The sequence below is a fragment of the Battus philenor genome, unplaced genomic scaffold (assembly GCF_028537555.1).
Source record: "Battus philenor isolate CCGP_79_NKW_IND1 unplaced genomic scaffold, ilBatPhil1.0.hap1 SCAF_1, whole genome shotgun sequence".
NCBI classification, from domain to species: domain Eukaryota; kingdom Metazoa; phylum Arthropoda; class Insecta; order Lepidoptera; family Papilionidae; genus Battus; species Battus philenor.
The window spans coordinates 4502787-4526337 of NW_027181661.1; the positions used below are offsets into that span (position 1 = coordinate 4502787).

Here is a 23551-nt window from a genome sequence, read left to right on the forward strand (position 1 = left end):
ATGAGAGCCTAATTTGATAGAAACTAGAATCATATTCAGGTACTCTATAGTGAAATCTTACAATTCAAATAGGCATAGGTCATGGAAATTTGCCTCGTAAAAGACACGCAGGAGCGGGTCGCGGGAGTGGGATGTGAGAGCGGTGCGTGGGATCGCGAAGCCGGAGCGGGGCGTGGGAGCGTGGTGCAGGACCGAATCCGGGACTGCGACGCAGGAACAGGATATAAGTAGTTTTAGTCGCGAAAGTGTTTTAAAGGCTTATTTATGGTACCTGAATAGCGAACATTCTATTGCGCAGCGATTATTTCACTGTAAATATAGTTTACATGATTTAAATCAATGTTATACTGAAAGAATGATGTGATCGTTGTCAAAAAGTTCGAGTCTAGAGATTAGTTGTAAAATAAAAAACTTGCTCAGCGCCCAGAGTTATAAGAACGGAGGAAACTGTAAGCCAAGTGGCGATTCGTTCATTCTCAAAGACGTCATCTAAGCTTGGCATATCCAGAACTTGATTGATTGCGTATTTTTCTAAAATATAATTTTTGGTTAAGTATAATTTCATCCATATAAACTTTAAGTAGGCGAGGTATTTGAACCAAATGATCGAGTTCCACGCCGTGCTTTGGTTTGGACAGCCATGTCGGCTGAAGAAATTACAAAGGAGGTGTAGGAGGAATCTAGGACAGTAAATTCTAATCGTCAAATAGCTTCTCATTTTTTTCTTTCTTAAACTGCATTTTGGAAGCATTTAATTGTATATATTTTATCATTTTTTTAACAAAATGGTGCGATATCCTATATGATTCTTTAGCAGTTGTAAACAAAATGTTTAGTAAAAATATATCGCGTAATTGGGACATTCCGTGGCCAAAAACATCTATTTTACAGTTTCATATACGGCGTCTGTGAATTTATTAGGAAATCGAAGAGGTAAAAATAAAAAAAACGTATTGGGTTTAACCTTTATTAAACATTGAATAAATAGTATAAGAATATCAGATTTTGGAAGTGATTACATAAAGAGTGTAACAGACAGTCTATTACAATCACAGGGATGTATTAACATTACCCTGTTTATCATCGAAAATCATTTATTTGATTAATTCTAAGATAAAATATTCAAACTACGTAATGCAACAGCTCCTACTAAATAATCTACTAAGCATTATAAATATAAGTTATTAAATATTATGCTAGAGTAAAATTGGAATAAATTATTATATTATTCTAATACTAAGAGATTATATGGAATGATTTTCGTTGACTATATTGATTATAAGATTGATTACAATCATTTTTAAGAATATAATAACAATAAAAATATATGAATTGGATGTATTATTTAAACTTGATCTTCGCGGATCTCTTGAAAAACGTTCTCGGCGGCGGTGGTCCCTGGTAAAGAAAAAGAAATATGAGCTTTCATTTAAAATATGGCAACAGTATAAAAAACTCACAACGAAACTGATACAATATTGTCAGGTTTACGCCTTTATCTTAACAATTCCGAAAATAATGTCAATATTTCCAATGTCAAATTCTAGTTCTTCAGTAATCAATAAATAATCAAAAAATAGATTCTAGAAATGTTAACGTTTGCGGCTATATGTTGTATTAATAATTCGACACATTTATAGTTTGAATTTAACTTGAATAAATTGACTTTTAAATATTTAATAAACGTTCGTAAACTTTTAGTGACTGTAATGCTGAAGATGAAATAGGAATAATGTGCATTTTTTTAGTTTTTATTAACTTTACATTCAATTTATATTTAATTACATTTTTTTTTAAATTTGTACAGACAAATTTAATTTTTAAACGAAAAACGTTCTTTATACTATTCAAGCGTATTGGTTAATAAAACTATCGCCATTTAGACGTTTAGTTCTTTACTAAACCGTGGTGGTGAGTAGGAAAAGATGTAATTAATGAATGATTATTTTTTTAAAAAATATGGTATTAATTACTGGAAGCAGTAGTCATGGTAAGAGCTTCGCTCCTACGCCTCATCTTCCTCACTTGGTTCTTCACCTCTTTCATCATGTCCTGGTTAGTAAAGCAGAACAGGATCGATACATATAGTCCCTGTAAAGAAGCGGGATAGTAGACATTCATTTATACATACAAGCAGTAAAGCCATTTTTGTTATTTTTTATTATCTATTATTAGTCAAGCAGTTACGTAATAACATCAGTTAAGTGCTTTAATTCTACTAATTTCTTTCTAAAAAAATATTTTTAATTCGAATACGTGGCTATACTGAGCTAATAATACATGTTTAAGTTTGTCACCAGGTATTTTATTTGATATATCGGGTGGAAAGGTAAGTGAAGATTATTATATGAGTTCGTGTACAATTCTTCGATGTCTCGGAAATTATTATCGAGTGCCTGATAGAATAAGTTATTTCTACATTGTTGTTGTTGTGAAACCTGATAAGGAACAATTTTAGATATTAATCCCTGATATGGATAGTTATTATACGGGGCGATATATAACTACACGTGCCACTATACTCGTAATTACGGGTATTGCATAGCGCTTACAAGCCGACTGTCAGTCGACGTCGCTACTCGGTGACTCTTTTGCTCGAACATTCGAGAAAGCGCGATGTCTTCGTTTGCTGCCATCTAAAGACGGTGAGGCCTACGCGGGGAGAGGCGTTACCTACTATGTCCCAGCGCTACTGGACTAAATATTTTATAGAATTCTGTAAGGTCACAATGTCAATGAAGTGTTTAAATCAAAATATCACGAGTTTTACTTGTATGTAAGGGTTTTTGTTTTATCTAAAAAAAACCCTGGCCAACGCAAGTCAGAATTGTTTTTTTTTTATTTAGTAAGTCGTAATAGATGTCTTTAAAAAAAATTCAAAGCACTTACTAAAAGTGAAGACATTGATACATTTAAATATGTATTTACAAATAGAATACATCCAAGTTAGGAATGCTCATTACGTATTGAACTTGATACGCATTTAACTCCAAGAAGAAAGGAGATGAAAAAAAAATTGATTTATCTCCGACGCACACATTCAAAAATAAAGTCTGTAGAATACCGATGAACTCGCAATTTGTCATCGAGGCTCCAAGCTACAGAGCTTAGCGTTAACCAGAGTATCGATATCAATAAACTTCAGGAGCTGTCCTGGTGAAAATGACTACGAAATCTTGCCCAGAACACTCAGCTTTTTGGTAGCTAAATTAACTTTGGACTCGATAAACGACCGATTTGATATTTGATTTAGTATAATATTCAATAGTTCAAAGTGTTCTGTCACTGGTATTTAATGCAGTTAAAAGTTCCGTTTCACCCGTTCACCGTTCACCGTTCACCGTTCACCGTTTCGCGGTGAATTCTTAGTTTTGGTAAAAATTTAGTTTCGTTTCACAGATTTGTTGAAGAACTTCTTCCATGGTAGATTTAAAAATGTTAAAAACTCCAATAGTGGGACGGTATACGCATACTATAATGTACTGCTGGAATTCGACACAAGACAATTCAAAAGTTCTTTTGATAGAGTGAATTACTATTTCCTAACGAGATTTAAATAGCACCTAATTTCGAAATAGTATTAATGACTTTCTGATATGGCACTCACTTTTGCAAGTAGTAAAACGATACACAGATTAATTTTTTTTATTAGAAACGGAAATTATAAAATAGTTAAAATTTAGAAAATAATGAAATTAAAAAGTTAAGGCATTAGGTGCAGCAGGAACATTTAAGCTCAAGTCTCTTTAATATGTTTACTAAGCGAATTAAATGTCAAAAATAATTTACTAACGATTCACAGTTCTTACCTGTAAGCTCGTCATAACCGCACAAAATATTTCGAAGACTTTTTCATTAGACGAATTAAGTTTCGGTCGGAATAGCATCAGCAGCAAATGTATACCAAATAATGGGACCTGCGTAGCGTAAAAATAGGTTAAATAGTGAAATTTAAAATATAGAGATATATTATAAATTGATTGTAAATAGAAGTATAAACCGTGACCTCATATCCGACGAAGTTGTAAAAGCCTAAGGGCTAGCACTAATTTCATCGAAACAATAGATTAGATGTATAAAACTTTTAAACTGATCATTCTGATATATATTATTTTAAAAGGGCCAAAAGATTTTGGCGGTAAATGTTGAAAGTGACAGTAAGGAAAAATAATTTATATTAACACATATTCGGAATTTCGCTTTTCCTTACTATATTTTCAATACGTTATTTGAAACTAAAATAACTGAAATTTGAAAAATTTGATTCTTAGATAGGCCGTGATATACAATAATAGACGAATGTTCAAAAAATTTACAATCTTTGCGGGAGGTGTATGCCTTACAGTGGGTGTCAATCGGCAAATATGAATATGAAAATGCAAAATAACTCATTCACTTTAATTTTTTTGGCACCTGTTTCCAAGCAACCTGTAAACTAAATATATATTTGTTTCAAAACCGGAATCAAATGTTATAAATTATTTCCGGATACAATAAACATGTCCGAAACAAAGAGTCCATAGGAGACCTAGTTGAGTTTTATATGTGAAAATTTTTACCTTGACATAGTATGCACTTTGCATTTTATCCTGAAGAAGTGTTATTACACAGAAAAATTACTAAACTTTCTTCGATTAACATTTTTAATCTGTTGCATAATAATTCAGACGATAACTCGTGACTTTAATGTAATCGCCATTTATTTATATTTACTAATGGAGTAACAAAGTGTATCGTGACTAATTTATATCTTACCAGGATACAACCGGCGCGGACCATCTTCATGGCGATCATAAGTCGGGTACGGTTGGGTTTCGGATGCAGCTTATTGATGAGCACCCAGACGACGTTACCGAAGAACACTGCTCAATATTAAAATATATATCTCATTTCTCTAGAAAACAACAGATTCGTTTACTTTACTAACATGAACAATTAATTTAAATAACAATAGTAAAACGTACTTTTACAAACAAATTGACAAAAGTCTAAATGCCACGGCAGACCATACATTGTCAAAACTTACTGTCCCGTTGCGGACTCACAGAAAAAAATACATCAAGATTTTTTTTCGACGAACATTTAACAGAAAAAACTTTTGTTTTTATTAACTCTGCAAAAAAAAAAAAAAAAAATTGTTATTCAATATTTCTAGTCATTTTTACCTTTTTCTTACCGTAAGAATTTTTATCGTACATTGAAGAAGATATGAAAAAATACATGAGATTTAGTGATTCATTATAATTTGTATAAATAAACTTAACCACAATTTGATTTGTATCCTTAATGCGTTCGGACACAATACGGCAAATATCGAGGAGCATCATTAACTTATTGTAGGAGAGAATGTAGACGTAGGTAGGTTTTATTTCTTTTATTCGTAGAAAAAATTATTTAATACTTATTCTCATATAAGATTTATGTTACTTCTGACAAATGAAATATATTTTTCTGTGGTTTAGGTTATAATCCACAGGGCGGGTTCAAAGCGGGTTAAAATGAAAATGTAATTATTTTTTAAAATATAATTTATTACCTGTATTAACTGACCACATTCAGTAACTTACAGTGACGTCATGTATCCTAGTGGCAGCCCTACTTACACGGCGTCTACCGGTTTGAGGTCGCCGCTCGTGAATCTTTCGACCCTAACGGCCATCGATTGTACGAACATTGCGGCCCGACCACAGCCATTTACGACGAGCAATTCTTCAAGCTACGTTAGTGACCATGGTTCCTCTTTTCATTTCCTTATTTATAATTCGATTGCGCAACAAAACTACAAACATTGCTATCTTGTTGACTTTAAGCTTATAAGGCCCATCGTAAACGAACACGTCTCATATCTATATGTCATCACTGGCAGTACACACTGGTTAAAGTCTTTCGAACATTGCGGTATTTTGAACGAGAAGATGTTTCGGACTTTCTCGAAAACTGCCCATTGGACTTTCGGTGAGTGATATCTTTCTAGAAGTTGAACTTATCAATCTGGGCGGTTTGTTCCAGGTATGTATGAACGTCTAAAATTTCGCGAAAAACCGGTCCTCGTGGCTCTGGGGGAAGCCTAGCCTTGCAGTGGTTGTCAGTTGGCGGGAAAGCTAAGATACTTACTCAAGGACGCCAGGAAGCATATGATCACCGGTACGGTTATTATCCAATCCGCGTAGCTTGACTCCGACCAGCACCTTCAAAATAATAATCGTTAAAACTTAATAGTAATAGCGAAGAGATGCAAAAATAGAATGCAACGTTAACATGAATTCACGGAAATGCAATAAGATTTCAATAGTTTCGCATTCGTAGGGAGTGCATATATCATGTACGTAAAATCACCTGTTTGTATAATTTAAGCATTAACCTGTACTTCACTAAATACATACAATAATAATTTTTCTGTCCGCATTTAAGTGTATATTATATTACAAAAACTTAATGTGCCAATGACTACATTAAGTCTTTGTAAATAATAAAAAAACACTTTATATTAAAAAAAAACGTTCACTATGTCATTGGAAACATGAAAAAAAAGAGTAAATTGCATTCTAAAGTCACATTACACTACTTTTGCCTTAAACTAAAAATAGGGCTCACAATACCGAACTCAAATCTTAATACCGGTATTTGATATTTGATATACCGGAATTCCGGTATTTAAACCGGTATTAATAATAAAAAATTTACAAGTTATATTTTTACTTACCTCAGCTGCTATATTGACTTGTTAACAAATAACACATGAAATCCAATATTAAATTCTGTTACATTTTTCATATAGTAGGCTCGTATAGTATTATATAACTGAAGAAGCAAAAAAAAAATTGAAAATATTCATGAAATAATATTAATAACTTGAGTTTTGTTTATTTTTAAATTTATTATTATTTTATAAATTATTATTAAAAAACATCAATCGTTCAATTTTCGCCTGTAAACATTCAGCTGATTTGCAAAATGAAACAAAAATTCAACTATTGCCTATTTGTCGCGTAATATCGGTTAACAGTGGTGAAACATAGGTTATTTAATGATATACGAAAAATTAGTTTAATTCTAGTAGGAATTTGATTCGGATTGAAAAGGATCGTGATATACAGGAAATGTATGTTAGAGAATCCAAAGTGCACTCTGGCTACTCTCTAGAGCACGTGAATGTTGTACTTCTGTCGAGAGATATTTGAATAAGGACTCCAATTGTATTATTAAAACTTAGATATCCAGTTATGTGTGGTTCTTTCATTAGTTTTTTTTTATAAATTCCGAAAGTCGTTATTTAAATCTTAATAGAATATACGATTTCGTATATAAAAACCGTAACATATTTTTAATTTTAATTTTTACCACTATTCTATAATTCTAGCTTGATTTATTATTACTAAATAAATTGTATATATTAAGTACAGTTTTAAAAAGTTCTATCGAGAGCCTTTTAAAACATTGATGAACAAAAGTAATTTCCGCGGGTCATTGATTCTATAGTATCCTATAAGTTCCATCAAAGACTTTAGAAGTGTATTTTGAAATTAATTAACATACTTTTGAGATTCATCTAACAAAATTCGCACAGCCGCGTAGCTCACGATGATGATCATTGGCAGCAACCAACCCAGGAGTACAAAGCAGCGCATTGCCAGGTCTTCATTGACGAAAATCTGAAATCAATCTATTAATAGCAAACGATCTTTGGAAATAAAATAAAACAGTATGGAAATTACTTTACAACCTGCTTCGCGAAAAGAGGTTTGAGGTAATGAGACCAGTATCTCTGTTAATAATTTCTTCTGCATTGCGTAATGTGTAAGAATTACATCTGATATTATTTTAAAATATTGTTATCGTTCTCTGAAGATAACGTTTGATTATATTTCAATTACGTGTTCAGAGAATCAGACTGTTTCTTTAAAAAAAAATCATTGTAGTTTTTTTGTTGAATAATGTGAAAAAGTGAATAGCAAAATATGTTATAGTGTGTATTGGATTGTTTATTTATGGACAAAAGACTCAATTTAATCGAAGATTATTACGATATTATATACGAAAAATCGCTTGCGAAAATCGCTTTGCAATATTGATATAATATTTCGCTGAGCAGTTAAATGTGTTAAATTAAATCTAAAAGAAGGAGGACTTACCACGATCAGAGATATATATAGATGTAGACCAGCACAAAACATCCACGAAAAGGATGACAGCATAGAATAGTTCGTGAGAATATGTAGTCCAAGGCACCATTCCTAACGTTCAAAAAAACTGTCTTAAAAATCACTTAAAACAAACTCCAAAAATAACAAATATTTAAACGAAATATTCCATTTTTTAGACGCACTTAATCGAAGATGCATTTATGGTAATTATGTCTTAACTTCATTTACTGCATTTACTGCTTTTACTGCGTCAATATTTTTAAGTTACTCTCATTAGTCTATTATTATTGTAATTGTACTAATGAATCTAAATTTATCTTTATGAATATATGTTTCAACATACATAAAGAACTTTAAACATTAACAAAGCGGTGAATGTGTTAAGTTGTAGTGGAACTCACATTATAAATACTTAATTATATATAAACTATATACGAAGAGCGGCGATACAAGAAAACTCTGTTACATGCAATCAGGCGATACTTGCAAACATTTTAAAAAACATTTTCTTCTTGTTTATTTTACAACGGGTAATGGGAAAAAAAGAATTTTTAAACAATTTACACTAAGCAGGGATTGAATATAATAGGAATTATTCAAATGGAACCACATAGTAATTAATGAAAATTAACTTACGGTATTCAAAAGACCCTCATGGTTCACAATCCCGCTGTACCAGAATAACCAGAGAACGTTGTATATAGCAAAAGAAACGAAGAGATTCATTTGAATACTGACTCTGGTACATTGCAGAGCCCTGTGTGAAGAGATAAATAGGTTAGTGATTAATTTAAGCGAATGTCAAGTTATAACACAAACTCTGTTTGATTCAAAAATGCAGTCAGAAAATGAATTTATGCAGTATGCTTGGCCTTATAGATTTGTAGTATCGTAGTTTCATTATTAACAATTTATTAAGAGGAGTTTATACTCATCTCGGATGCAATGTATCTTCGACTTAAGCAAAATTAGCTTTCTCTGCCTTTTTAAGTTACCGGGCCTCTAAAATTTTACCAGGCCTGTGTTGCAGTTTCTCGTTTCGTGTTCACAAATCCGACTCCACCGAGTTTGAAGTTGCACAGCGATGAAGATGTTTAGTAGGCGACTCAACATGAAGTGAAGGGGCGATCACATTCACTCCATGTAGATTTCATCACGGCTCTTCGAGTTGCTACTATCAAATTGCTTTATACAATGTGAATGCGAACATAAAGAGAACTACTTCGCAGGTGAGAAAGTCTTTTTATTACTACTAATTTATGACTTTTGCAAATAAATTTAGTTACTTACTCGCGAATACCGCACACGTCACCGGATTGTTTCCTTCGGTATCTATGCGCAAACAGGCAAAACATCATCAAATAAATTGTCCGTATTAACAATTTTTTTAAAAGCATAAAATAATATTTTATAAAATTAATTTCTTCTATGCAACTTATTTCACGTAGTATCATTTCTAAACTTGCCCTGAACCGAGGAGAGCCCACAACAAACGATGACTTTTTTTGGGGTTTCATTTTCTATTTCTCTAATACAGTAGCGGAACAATTCGTTCCCAGGCTTTATTATGAATAAAAAAAAGTTATGTTTGATGAACTTTTAAAATTTATTTAGGGTTGTGTTGTTTAATTATCACATGTGTCTTTTTATACCGTACACAGTTGCCCACAAAATAATGACTTATTTTTTAAAACCTAGAGAGAAGTATGACAATCTTATGTTCATCTCTATTTTTTTTTATTTTAATAATATTCTTATATACAAGGAACAGCTAGTTAGTTACATATCGACTATGTATTTGTTAATTTCTGTTCACTAAACTTTTCTTTAAGAGAATCTCTTTATCTAATTTTATAGATTGCACGAACAGCTTTTTTGCAGCAAACAAGTCGCGTCGATGTCATTAGCATAATCCTATACAAGTGACACGCAGAACATAATTGCAAAAAAAAACTTTCATAAACTGGTCGAGGGAATCTTAAATCTGTCAATTCACGATTTTTTTAATTGGTTATATCGCGGAGCTAAACTTGATCGATAAATCACACACAATTATGGGCGGCCTATTGTTATTTTGCGTATAAAGCAAGCCCAAGAAAAAATTACAGTATTGACTATACAGATTACCTTGTTATTGAGATGCATGTTAATATCAGTGCTTTTATTATGAATGAAATTTGCGCATTTAGTTCTTTTCTCATTAAGTAATAAATTATAAGAATTAAACTTAAATACAATTAGTATCGACAATGATCATTCGCCGTTTTTTAGTTTTTTTTAAATATATATATATATATATATATATATATATATATATATATATATATATATATATATATATATATTATAAAATACAATACAAAAATGAGAAAATGAAAGGACCCAATATAATCAATGATCCAAAAGTACAATTTAGAGACCAAGTTTTTTCTTTTGCTTTACACAATCAAATGTGTTAGAGAAAACATAAAAGGGGCCAAGAGCATCCCGCTACTCCGTCCCATAGGCCCCAAACATCCTATAGTAAAGCATAGAAGAATTGTTGAAAAGAGTATTAAATTAAGAAGAATATTGATATTAAAGAGATAGGTCTTAAGTTAAGAGGTCGGAAGTACAACATAATTTGAAAAGCGGACTCATTTTACTATATTTAATTAGGTTTGATAACTATCTAAGCAGCTATAAAGTTCAAAATAATATAAGCTGCATAACTTTAGTTTTCTCAACAAAAATAAATTATAAAGAACATTTAAGAATAACTCAGACGTTCACATTTCTAAACTGGAAATCAATACAGCTTGAAAATATTTTTAATATTTAATGGAAATCAGGCGTTACTTCGCGGAAGTCCATCCTAAGTAATAAAAGGACCAATATTTAGCTAGCCACAGAGACTCTGTGTTTGTCACTAATCGGTGTAACGTAACTCCTGAAGATGCCCCGTGGAGGGGTGAAACACGTGTTGAGTAATTTGGTTGTGTCGGTTGTGTGATTCGCATTGTTTGCCGCATGCGCATTTATCAGCGGGCTGGCGGTGCACTTTATTGCATGACTACTACTGCATGTGCGGAAGTGGCTAAATATTGGTCCTTTTCTTACTTATATTTGTAATAAAGTGATAAAAGCCGATGTTCAAGAGTTTAAAGATTTGGCTGCGGAAAATGAAAAATCAGCGAAAAGTGTTGCAAACTAGGAGGTAAATTTTATATCTGATTACATATATTCGTTTTCATTAAATAAAATAAATATAATTAATAAAACAACATTAACCTATTTAAATTAAACAGACTTTGGGTAATAAATCTTTATGAAATCATTTTTGTACTTTGATGTGTCTACAAATAACGGTGGTAGAGTTGGCTCGCGTAGTACTGTGTTAGCAGGAGAGCTTATATACCATTCATTACAAAATTATTATTTAAAATTCGAATTATGATTTTTTTATTCTTACGTTTTAATAAGCAACACAACCATAAAATAACGTAAAATAATATCTACAACAATTAAAATACTTAAATTATTATAATTAATAATCTCTGCTATACAGTTTTACGAGCTTACTTTTATTCTCACATGTAATTAAAGCCTGTAGTGTTTACACTACTGATATAAATAAGTAATAATTATCAATAATTCTTTTGCGTATTATGTTCAGTTTTTTCTTTAACTTTATATTCTTATTAAAGGTATACAACCATGTACTTAGTGAAGTAAGCCCCCTCATACATTCAAAATGAATAAAGCATTGAGATGTTTTTGTCAATTATTTCTAACGTAAATATTTAACTAATTGTAATAAAAGTTTAGATATAAAAATTTCAAGTACATGAGTTTTAGAACGATGACTCTTTGTTATGAACATGTAAAAATGTCTGGTGACTTACCTTACATAGTTGACCAAAATCAGACTAACGACCAGTGCCAAAAGAGAGATAACATGCCCAGCAACAAAAACCTCATGGATGATGCTGCTCCACTAAAACAAATGAATCAATTAGTTTTGATTGTTACTTTCAACATTTATTAGACATAACTGAGATTTCAAGTTAAAATAAAATCCACCTTTTCTTCATAAATAACTATACAGGTACCATCTTAATGTAATTACTTTTAGATTTCACTAAATATTTTTAATATTATTATTAAAGTTATTTAGCTGCCTATAACATTGAAATTTTGTTAGTGTCATTATTAACAGAATACTGGTAGTCATTGTTAAAGAAATAAATTCACAACACAACACTTTTGCTTAGTTCAAAAACTAATTTATTTAAATTAAGAACATAAACAATATTTTTAATGACGTCTCTTTATTAAATAATATAGCAAAATAACTTGTAAATACAAACTTTAACTGTTGATTGCTTTTATGTAAAGAATTCTCTGAAGGACGAGTGGAAAACTAGCACATTTTTAGATAGCGCTTACTTTTTTGTGGTATAAAATAAAGTGTCAATGGGTATATCCTAAAAAGGAAATGTTAAACCGGTTTTGAGTAGTAAGTATAAATTTTAATAATTACTCTGATTTGTTCTTAGACTGTAACAAAAACAAGAAGATTTTTGTAACAACGTGCGAAAATGGCGTTAGTGACGCTGTAATTACGATAATCGCTGAAAGATAGAGTTGGCATTTCATTGATAAATATAAAACAATAATAGCCACGGTAATGTTACTTACGGAGTAATTATTATCACTGACGCAAGTTGAATAGTCGGTCCAAACTTTAAGCGATTTCGAATCGACAGCCCAGGTACCGTCTTCAGAGCACCTAAAATTTATAACCTGTATTAGAAAATTCTTAAAGTGATAACATGGCCGACAGAAATATTAGAACTTTTGTGTACCGAAGATTTTTAAAACATGTCAAAACGTATCACGTATAGTACCAAAACAATTGTAAGGCAAGAGGTATATTAAGTTTCTTGAAAACTGTTTGAGTAATTTATTTTATATGTAATCATATTTTTTACTTAAAACTTTAACCGCCAGAAACTGGTTTATTTCACTTGATTATTATTAACAGAATCTAAGAAGCCTTTATTATTGTAGACTGATTTACCTTCTAAAGTATCAAAACAGAAAAATGTCGTTTGCATAAGTAAAACAAACTAAGCATTTTCAAGTGAACGTTATAAGAATATTTTTTTCGAAACAATATACTCGTAGTATTTATTTCTAAGACAGAAGTGATCGCGTTTTTAAATAAACCTTAGAACTATATGTTTTTTATTTGGATACTACTGATCTACCTTTGTAAAAAATCTATCCTTTGTATATTAGCTATGTATATGAATGTAAGCTTATTAATATTTTAACTATTTGGTATTTTCAAATTTTTATTTAAACGTTCTTAATTTTCTATAACAATATTTACATATAATATTTGTAAATAAAATTAGCTACATTTTTTATTAATTATATCATTTCTGTATCGTAAACTATTTATCGTAAACCATGAAGATGCTGATTTGAAAATATAATTATATAATCGTTATACGAGTCGATTAAATTGATACTGTTCTTAATTTAAGCCCCGAGTGGCACATAAAATATCCGAGTACTTAAATAAAAATACTCTTTTTGCTGATATTATTAGTGTTTTTTAATGAGAACAAATCTCTGGTCCACTTGATGGTTTTTAGTTTTTATTCTTCTACCTAATGTGGCATATCTGTGAATGTTTTTACGTCTTTCTCTCAGCGACAAATTATTTAGCTGAATATCATTACAAAAGAAAAATTACCAGAGTAACTCGTTACTGAATTGTAGAAAATGAAAAAATTAAACTTTCTCGCCATAATTATTAAGCAAAGAATAACAAAAGTTAATCGATAAAAATTAGTGTCGAATTTAATTTGTTAATTGGATTAATTGTATTTTATTGGCATAATACTGATGTCATTGCGTTTAGTTTCATAATACAGTAACGAACACACGAAAGTACCTAGGTATCAGAATTTTAATAAAACCCAATCTATATTTGGTGTACATTTTTTTACGTAATTAAGCAAGCATAAATAAAACATATATACGTAGACGATCCTTACGTATTGTCATTGGCACAAAAAATATGATTTAAGAATTAATAGTAATATCTTATTATGCCATCGATTTAATTTTATAAATATTACGGCTCAGAATTATATTTTCTTAAATTAATTTTCTACGATGAAAAAATGTTATAGAAGAATCATTCCCTAAAATGACAGACTGTACGGACCCTTTTTTTGATAAAGTCTCCTCTCTCAAGTTTATTAAGATCTGTCTTATTTCAATATAAATCTGCACCACCACAAAAACAATTCACAACATCAGAGTTGAGGATTAATTAGTCCTAATCCCGCCCAGGCCATATTATTTTGTATTAAAAACAAGACCAGTTGTAAAAATTATTTGCTAGACTTCATAAAAATTCAGACAGCCTTAAGTTATCTATGGAAAAAACACCGATAAATAACCGGCCACATAAATATTGCATATTCGTATCTATTCTTTTTAAAAAAAATTAACAGTTTTTGTTTCACAGGTAATTAAATTTATGTCAATATTGAAGAATCGACTAGGCATTATAAAAAAATGTGCAAGCTCATAAATTGCAAAAAAAAACAAGAAACGTTTTTAATATATTATATTTACAATGTTTCCATTTAGGAATTTCATTATATTTGGTTCACAACATCAATATAACATATTTGCTGAAAGGAGTTTTTTAAATTTACTTTTTCATTTTTAATAAATAATGGTAAAAGTTTAAAAATACATAAATTGTACATTTAAAAATACTGTACCTTTTTGAAACAGTTTGTGTCCCGTCAAAGTCAGCTATGAAGTCAGGGCATGAATTTTGAGCTGTGGTGCCTGCTGGTGTTGCACCCCAGCAGGTGAAGCCGTCGAAAATGGGCTTGCAATAAGGACCAAGCCCTGTCACACACAAATGATAATTTGGTACCCTGTATTTAGTTATTAACTACATGTCCATCATTGCAGAAGGTATACCTTTATTTTTCTGGTAAACTGAATTATTATAGCCCTTATAAAATAAACGAAGAAAACTTTTTATTGCTACAACTATTACAGATATCCCCTGTGTGCTTCTTAGAAGTGTATTTATAGAATTTGTACCTCCTTATTCCGAAGAGACATGTAACTGTTGCCAGAAAGAGTTACCTACACGGCCTGTCCGAGATGCAGAGCTGGCAACTCGGACTGAGTTCAATAAGCTAAATTTATCTGTGAATGTGAATTGATGGAAGCAGAGGAAGATATTACTGCGTTTGCTTTCATTGCGAAGATGAGATAGCAGCCCCCTGCTGCTAAGGAGCGTGATGGTCCCTTTTCCACACCCTTCGCGATTAATCGGAATGTAATGACAACTATGAATCTCTCATTATGAAGTAAAAATACTTGAAGAACTATTGTCGTTCAGCTTCGGGGGGGGGGGGGGGGATGTATTTCTTTTAAGATTTGGAAGACGAAGGCTAGGCTATAATTGTATGAAGTCCGATAAAATCTATCCATGTATCCACCAGTTATACAACAATTATATACCTAATGAAGTCGTATTGAGTGTAGAACATTGTGTTAGGTCGGGGAAAAGTCATTATTCATTAGTCATATACTATTTGTTAAATTTAAAAAAAAGGAACAAAAATTAAAATTTTGTTAGAAGCTATTTTTCAATAGTTTTTATTATTGTTAAATTGAAATAATTCCTTACTTTTTAATTATTAATATATTTACAGAAAGGACAAATTGCAACACTACTCGAGGAAAAGAATTTTGACGTTTATGGACCTAATGCTTTATCAGTAAGAGCAGCACAAAGTTGGTTTAAGCTTTTTCAATCCGAAAATTTTTGAGAATATTTATTGAGGCGTAAAGTAATCGAAGCATTTTTGACGATGTTTTTTAAAAGTCGATCATGTACAAGATGTGTACAATATCGGCCAGGCTTCTCAGACAGTTGTTAATTCGGGTTAACTCAAAACAAGGTGATGTTGTGTATGGTGGGATTGGAAGAGTATTATTTATTATTTTTCTTATGATTTGCATCTCTACAGCCAACAACTGATGAGATTACAGCAAAAAGATACCAGAAAACGAACTAAATTGATCTATAAAAAGGGTGTGGTCTTTCATCATGATAAAGCTAGACCAAACACGCCTGTAGCCATTCAGCAAAATATAGACTTTGGCTGGGAGGTGATATTGCTTCCGCTATATAGCCTTGTTCTTGGAACTTCAGTCTGTTCTGAATTATTTAGGTAGTGTTAGGTAAACATCAAGAGAGAACTGCTAAAACTATGTGCGTTTTAATTTGTTAGAAGTGCTAAAATTTCTAAAGGAACAGCGTTATGTCAAAACCTACAACATGTTAGAAGTTCATCGAAAAAAAAAACGCTGCTAATATTCTAAAGTTTAATTAAATTAATTTTGAAAGAAATGACCAAGTTTTTCAAATGTAGTTCAATAGAACTTTTTCTTCGACCTATTATTATATGTAAAAGGCTCGCACTACGTAGCAGACAATATCAGAACTGAGTAGGTGAACTTTAATATTCCGGGGCTAAATTTTTAAACTGTTCGGAGTTATATCAAGAACAAATAAAATAGTTAACTTATTACTTACCGAGATCAAGTGGAGGAGCGTTTGTCAAAAGTCGCGAGTAGCACTCGTTCATCTTCCCCATGAAGAACTTAAACACCGTGGAGATCTTGAAATCGTCAGTGAAATTCTGGTTAAAATTATTGACGTCCACGTCCCATGTCTTCCCTTCGATATTGACCTTCACTTGATTCCTGTAAAGAAAAAATGTGTTAAAGCTTTCACAATAATCGAATATTGAACAGCTATACTTGAATTAAACTAGGCTGTAATCATGGAATATGGTGATAACGAGACAAAGCATGATTACATGCAAACATTACGCAAAGTTATATTTATGTCTTCATAAATCTTAAAAATTCCTGACATGACATTGCCAATCAAGTCATTATTTCATTTAACCCTAACGAGCCATCATCTTGGGTTGTTGAATGTTATCGGCTCCTAATAAACCGAATGAAAATGATAACCACTAGAGTTTGGTGAAATCCGTTCAATAAACATTTTATTTTTATTTAACTGACGTTCGTTTACACTTGAAGTTATTATATACAGGAAATAAATTTTAGAATTTTTTAAATTAACATTATTTTAATCAATTAAAGAAATAAAAAAATTATTATAAGATAATAAAAATTATTGAAGAATTAATTAGTTTTAAACTTAGATAGTTAATAAAAAAAGCTTAACATTAATCTATTTGATGTTTACGTTATAGTTCCATACTTATCTCTCACCTAATGAACACACCTAATGTTGCTAATGCATCTCGATACTATCCTCGTATAGTTGGTAAATCGAGATGTACTTCGTAAATATCAATTACATTACAATAAACATTACGGGGCGTTTAAATACACGCATAGCGTCATGATTGCATACGTTGTAACTAGATTTCTTCTCGTTACTAAAGTGGCTATTATTAACATTCGCTTAATTCATTTAATAAGTAACTACATCTCAAGTCATTAGTAAATGTCCCAAATTGAAGGTTTGATGCAGACAATTACTAATATTAAAATATGACAATTTGTGAAGATTTGTCTCCAATTGTGAAAGGTTTTTAGGAGAAACATTTTCATTTCAATTGTAAATTCTCTTTAGAGAGACAGACGTTGTTTTTTCTAGAAATCTGCCAATCGCGTCATCATCTTTGTCCATGTAGTGTACAGTGTAAGTAAGAGAAAAAAGATTATCAATTTTCTAACAAAAAAGAGTTTTTGTTATGTTATATATATAAATTAAGGTACTTGATACCTTAATTTAACTCTTAAAATCATACGCAATATGTTAATTTGTTTTAATAAATAGTATATGTTTATAAAGTATTTAAATTTAGGATCATTGTCTCAAAATTTATTTAAACTTATTTAACAACAATTACGAATGGTTTTTTAAAACATTTCACGTCGATTAAATTCGTTCAGATTGCCCCGATATTAACCTTCTTGGGTCGTGTAGTAGAATCTTTGAAGCAAGTAGATAATTATGGATAACTTAAAAGATTTTCAATACCAAGAAGTTGTTGCTTAACTTTCGTAACGCCTGCTTTTCAATAGCAGCTGTTTAAAAAAACTTTATTTTTTACTGTATTAACTACCGAGAAATAATTAGATTTTTAATTGAAAGAAGTGGCAGAAGTTCTGGTACTATTAAGTTTTATCTTCATTCAGAATTATGGCGATATGTTAAGTTTAGATTTCAGATTCTAAGCAGAGATAAAAAGTTCAAGTCCTATTCTAAAAAGTCTTATCTCCATATAGAATGACAGCGAAGTTTTAAGTTGAGATTACGTATTCTAAGAAGTGATGAAAAGTTGGAGTCCTATACAAAAAGTCCTATCTCCATATAAAATGATGGAGAAATGTCAAGTGAGATTTTATATTCTAAGAAGTGGGGAAAGTACGAGTTTTTTTAAAAAAATTTAATATTCGCACAGAATGATTGCTAAATTTTAAGTTGGGACTACAGATTCTAGGAAGTGATCAAGATTTTGAGTCCTATTCGAAAAAGTCTAGTCTCTTTATAAAACGATGAAATATTAAATCGAGATTGCATATTGTAAGAAGTGATGAAAAGTTCGAGTCCTGTACGAAAAAGTCCTATCTCCATATAAAATGATAGAGATATGTCAAGTTGAGATCTTATTTTCTAAGAAGTCGGGAAAGGACGAGTTTTCTTTTAAAAGATATGATGTTCACACAGAATGGTGGTTAAATTTTAAGTTCGGACTACAGATTCTAGAAAGTGTTCAAGACTTCGAGTCCTATTCGAAAAAGTCTAGTCTCTTTATAAAACGATGAAATATTAAATCGAGATTGCATATTCTAAGAAGTGGTGAAAAGTTCGAGTCCTATACGAAAAAGTCCTATCTTCATATAAAATTTTGGAGAAATATTGAGATTTTTTTTTCTAAGAAGTCGGGAAAGGACGAGTTTTTTTTTGAAAAGATAAAATGTTCGCACAGAATGATGGCTAAATTTTAAGTTAGGACTACAGATTCTAGAAAGTGTTCAAGACTTCGAGTCCTATTCGAAAAAGTCTAGTCTCTTTATAAAACGATGAAATATTAAATCGAGATTGCATATTCTAAGAAGTGATGAAAAGTTCTAGTCCTATACGAAAAAGTCCTATCTCCATATAAAATGATGGAGAAATGTCAGGTTGAGATTTTATTTCCTAAGAAGTCGGGAAAGGACGAGTTTTTTTTTAAAAGATATGATGTTCGCACAGAATGGTGGTTAAATTTTAAGTTCGGACTACAGATTCTAGAAAGTGTTCAAGACTTCGAGCCCTATTCGAAAAAGTCTAGTCTCTTTATAAAACGATGAAATATTAAATCGAGATTGCATGTTCTAAGAAGTGATGAAAAGTTCGAGTCCTATACGAAAAAGTCCTATCTCCATATAAAATGACGGAGAAATGTCAAGTTGAGATTTTATTTTCTAAGAAGTCGGGAAAGGACGAGTTTTTTTTTAAAAGATATGATGTTCGCACAGAATGGTGGTTAAATTTTAAGTTCGGACTACAGATTCTAGAAAGTGTTCAAGACTTCGAGTCCTATTCGAAAAAGTCTAGTCTCTTTATAAAACGATGAAATATTAAATCGAGAATGCATATTCCAAGAAGTGATGAAAAGTTCGAGTCCTATACGAAAAAGTCCTATCTCCATATAAAATCATGGAGAAATGTTAAGTTGACATTTTATTTTCTAAGAAGTCGGGAAAGGACGAGTTTTTTTTTTTGAAAAGATATAATGTTCGCGCAGAATAATGGCTAAATTTTAAGTTCGGACTACAGATTCTAGGAAGTGATCAAGACTTCGAGTCCTATTCGAAAAAGTCTAGTCTCTTTATAAAACGATGAAATATTAAATCGAGATTGCATATTCTAAGAAGTGGTGAAAAGTTCGGCTACTCCTCGAAAAATTTTTATCATAATACAGAACGATGGAAAAATGTAAAGTTAAGATTTTAAATTCTAAGAAGTAATGAAAATTTCGAGTCCTATACGTAAAAATCCTATCTCCATGTAAAATGATGGAGAAATGTTAAGTTGAGATTTTATTTTCTAAGAAGTCGGGAAAGGACGTTTTTTTTTTTTTGAAAAGATGTAATGTTTGCACAGAATGATGGCTAAATTTTAAGTTAGGACTACAGATTCTAGAAAGTGTTCAAGACTTCGAGTCCTATTCGAAAAAGTCTTGTCTCTTTATAAAACAATGAAATATTAAATCGAGATTGCATATTCTAAGAAGTGATGAAAAGTTCGAGTCCTATACGAAAAAGTCCCATCTCCATATAAAATGATGGAGAAATGTTAAGTTGAGGTTTTATTTTCTAAGAAGTCGGGAAAGGACAATTTTTTTTTGAAAAGATATAATGTTCGCACAGAATGATAGCATAATTTTAAGTTGGGACTACAGATTCTAGAAAGTGTTCAAGACTTCGAGTTCTATTCGAAAAAGTCTAGCCTCTTTATAAAACGATGAAATATTAAATCGGGATTGCATATTCTAAGAAGTGATGAAAAGTTCTAGTCCTATACGAAAAAGTCCCATCTCCATATAAAATGATGGAGAAATGTTAAGTTGAGATTTTATTTCCTAAGAAGTCGGGAAAGGACGAGTTTTTTTTTTGAAAAGATATAATGTTCGCACAAAATGATGGCTTAATTTTAAGTTCGGACTACAGATTCTAGAAAGTGTTCAAGATTTCGAGTCCTATTCGAAAAAGTCTAGTCTCTTTATAAAACGATGAAATATTAAATCGAGATTCAATATTCTAAGAAGTGGTGAAAAGTTCGGCTACTCCTCGAAAAAATCTTATCATAATACGGAATAATGAAAAAATGTCAAATTGGATTTTAAATTCTAAGACGTGATAAAAAGTTTGAGTCCTATTCGAAAAGATATCATGTTACTCGTAGTATCGAATGTTGGCGGAATATTAAGTTTAGATTTCAGATCTTAGTGATGAAAACTTCGAGTCCTATTCAAAAAGATATTATATTCTTAAAAAGTAATAGAAAAATATTTAGTTTAGATTTCAAATTCTTTTAAGTGATGAAAAGTTCGGGTCCTATCCAAAAAAGTCTTATCTTCATATAGAATGATGGCAAAATGTTAAGACGAAATATCCGTTTTTAAAAAGTTGTGTAATCGTTGCGTAATCTCTTTGATAAATAGTATCAGAAATCACCTTATCTTCTATTAAATATTCAAAACCGAGTTAATATGAAAATCCGATGATTTAATTAAGAAATAAATCTTGTTGCTGCAGAGGTTGATGATATAATATGTAGATGCCGGAAACTGCAAGGTACACTAGAAGATATGCTAAAATAATATTAAATTACAACATATACACAAATACATAAAACAATATCTATGATAAAAACCTGTTTTAAAAGTTACGTCAAGCTAAACAAAGGTTATAGGTAATTCCAATGTAATAATTAGTAAGTTATTTTTTTATAAAACAAATTTTAATAGATAAAAGTGTTTCGCAAATTTTGAAATGTTTAAAATGAATCTACAAATTCGGTAATTTACATCAATAAATAACCGTTGTTCTAACTTTTATCTGAATTTTCAATAAAAAAAAACATAATGTATGTAGTCCTTATGAGACATTGAATAAATAAATATAAATAAAAAGGTCAACCTGAAGTACATTTTATTAATTTAATTTAAAATGTAATAATTAGCCAATTCGTTGTCTGCCGTGGTAGTTAGTTCGAAAAATAATTGAATAATTGTCTTTCTATTTATATGACCTTTACTATATTAATTCACGAAAAACTTGTGCGATTAAAAATAAATTTTCGTGAATTTGTAGGAACGGTCTCCGCTGTATTTTAAAAACAAGAATGCAGATAAATGTGACAGTTCGTTCGCTTTCCGAGCTCAAACAGGTTTCAATTTGCCGGCTCTGCTAGCAACAGGTGGAATATGTTTGTTTACTACACAACAAGTTACAAACGTTCTATTACTAAATATGGTTTAATTTATAATTATTATAATTCGTAAATAGAAGAGCGTAAAATTTATCATTAACGCTATTTATTCTATTCCTAATGTGAGTTGCAAAAATACGAAGGGATGTAAAAGTTAAAATTAGGCCTGATTCTTATCGGATCCGATATTCCTGTAATATCTATTACTAACTACTACTATATATATATATATATATATATACACACACACACACATATATATATATATATATATATATATGTATATATATACATTTTATATTATACAATCTAAATATACATAAAATATATAAAATGAATAAGGAATTTAAAAGAACAGTTGCAAAAAAAATCCATAGAGGACGCTGTTAGTATGCCGGTGTTTATATTTTGAGCGGCAAGTTGTTTATACATTTTATCAAATCAGGAAACAACTAATAAATATAATTTGTTTATTTTTCTACACATTTACTTAAACATTTTTTTTAAATAGTTACTATTTGGGAACATTTATTTTTTTGTTAGTAACAATTTGATGAAACATACAGTTATAACTTGTATAAAATAATTTCCGCTCTATATATTATATATTAACATTATTTTAGACGGATTTTATTACTTTTTAATAAGAAAGAAAATTTTCTTGTTAACTTTTAACTTTATCTTGCTATCTTGAAGATATCTGCATTAATAATAATATTTTATTTCAATAAATATGTTCCCAAATATTATATTAAATACAGTAAAACAAAAAAAAATAGGTTCAAAATAAGAAACTAAAATATAAATAAAACGAAACTTTTAACAAAACTTACTGAGGCTCCACGTTCCAATCCATGGTCACTGCTTGTACACCTCGGCACCATAAAAGAACCGAAACACTTTTTAAGGTTTTTCTGAGTTATCAGAGCACACTTTCGACCCGTACCGAAGTCTAGGTGCTTCGCCGGAGGCAGAGGGATTGGACCATTCGCACCGGCGGCCGAAACTTTACTGACACTGAAAACCTCCCTCCGCTGTTACGACTGGTGCGTGGGTTTCCCCGCCCTCTATGTAAAAGCTTTGCGTGGGTGTTTACTTTTTTCAGACTAGCTTTTGCCGGCGGCTTCATTTGTGCATAATACAATGAATTTTTAAAATTTTTTTTAACTCTCACTAAGTGTAATTATTACTGTATGTTGTGTGTAGCAAAACGTCTTTGTAAGATACTGCTTTGGTATAAGTATCGAACTTATTTCGGCGGCTAGAAATTATTTTTGAAACATTATTGTTTGAATCATTCGTATATAATATTATCGTAGTAACATTCGCATTTTACTGCACC

General features: G+C 30.8%; 1 protein-coding gene across 1 annotated transcript; it reads right to left on the reverse strand.

The window, feature by feature from the left end:
* Nucleotides 1-1345: 1345 nt before the first annotated feature.
* LOC137926721 (calcitonin receptor-like) lies at nucleotides 1346-23065 on the reverse strand. The gene is made up of 10 exons (XM_068770440.1): nucleotides 23043-23065; nucleotides 16777-16946; nucleotides 14936-15068; nucleotides 12825-12915; nucleotides 12029-12120; nucleotides 6115-6188; nucleotides 4756-4862; nucleotides 3810-3917; nucleotides 1974-2091; nucleotides 1346-1398 (listed from the first exon to the last, which is right to left on the reverse strand). Exons 1-10 carry the CDS (start codon nucleotides 23063-23065, stop codon nucleotides 1346-1348), a joined length of 969 nt encoding a protein of 322 aa, XP_068626541.1.
* Nucleotides 23066-23551: the final 486 nt, after the last annotated feature.

Excerpts from the sequence above, each read along its gene's own strand:
- LOC137926721 (XM_068770440.1), bottom strand. The coding sequence starts at position 23,065 with ATGGATTGGAACGTGGAGCCTCA. Across the intron at positions 4,863-6,114 it reads ATGCTTCCTGGCGTCCTTGA|TGTTCTTCGGTAACGTCGTC; the intron begins GTAAGTATCTTA and ends AATATTGAGCAG. Across the intron at positions 2,092-3,809 it reads CGGTTATGACGAGCTTACAG|GGACTATATGTATCGATCCT; the intron begins GTAAGAACTGTG and ends GCTTCTTTACAG.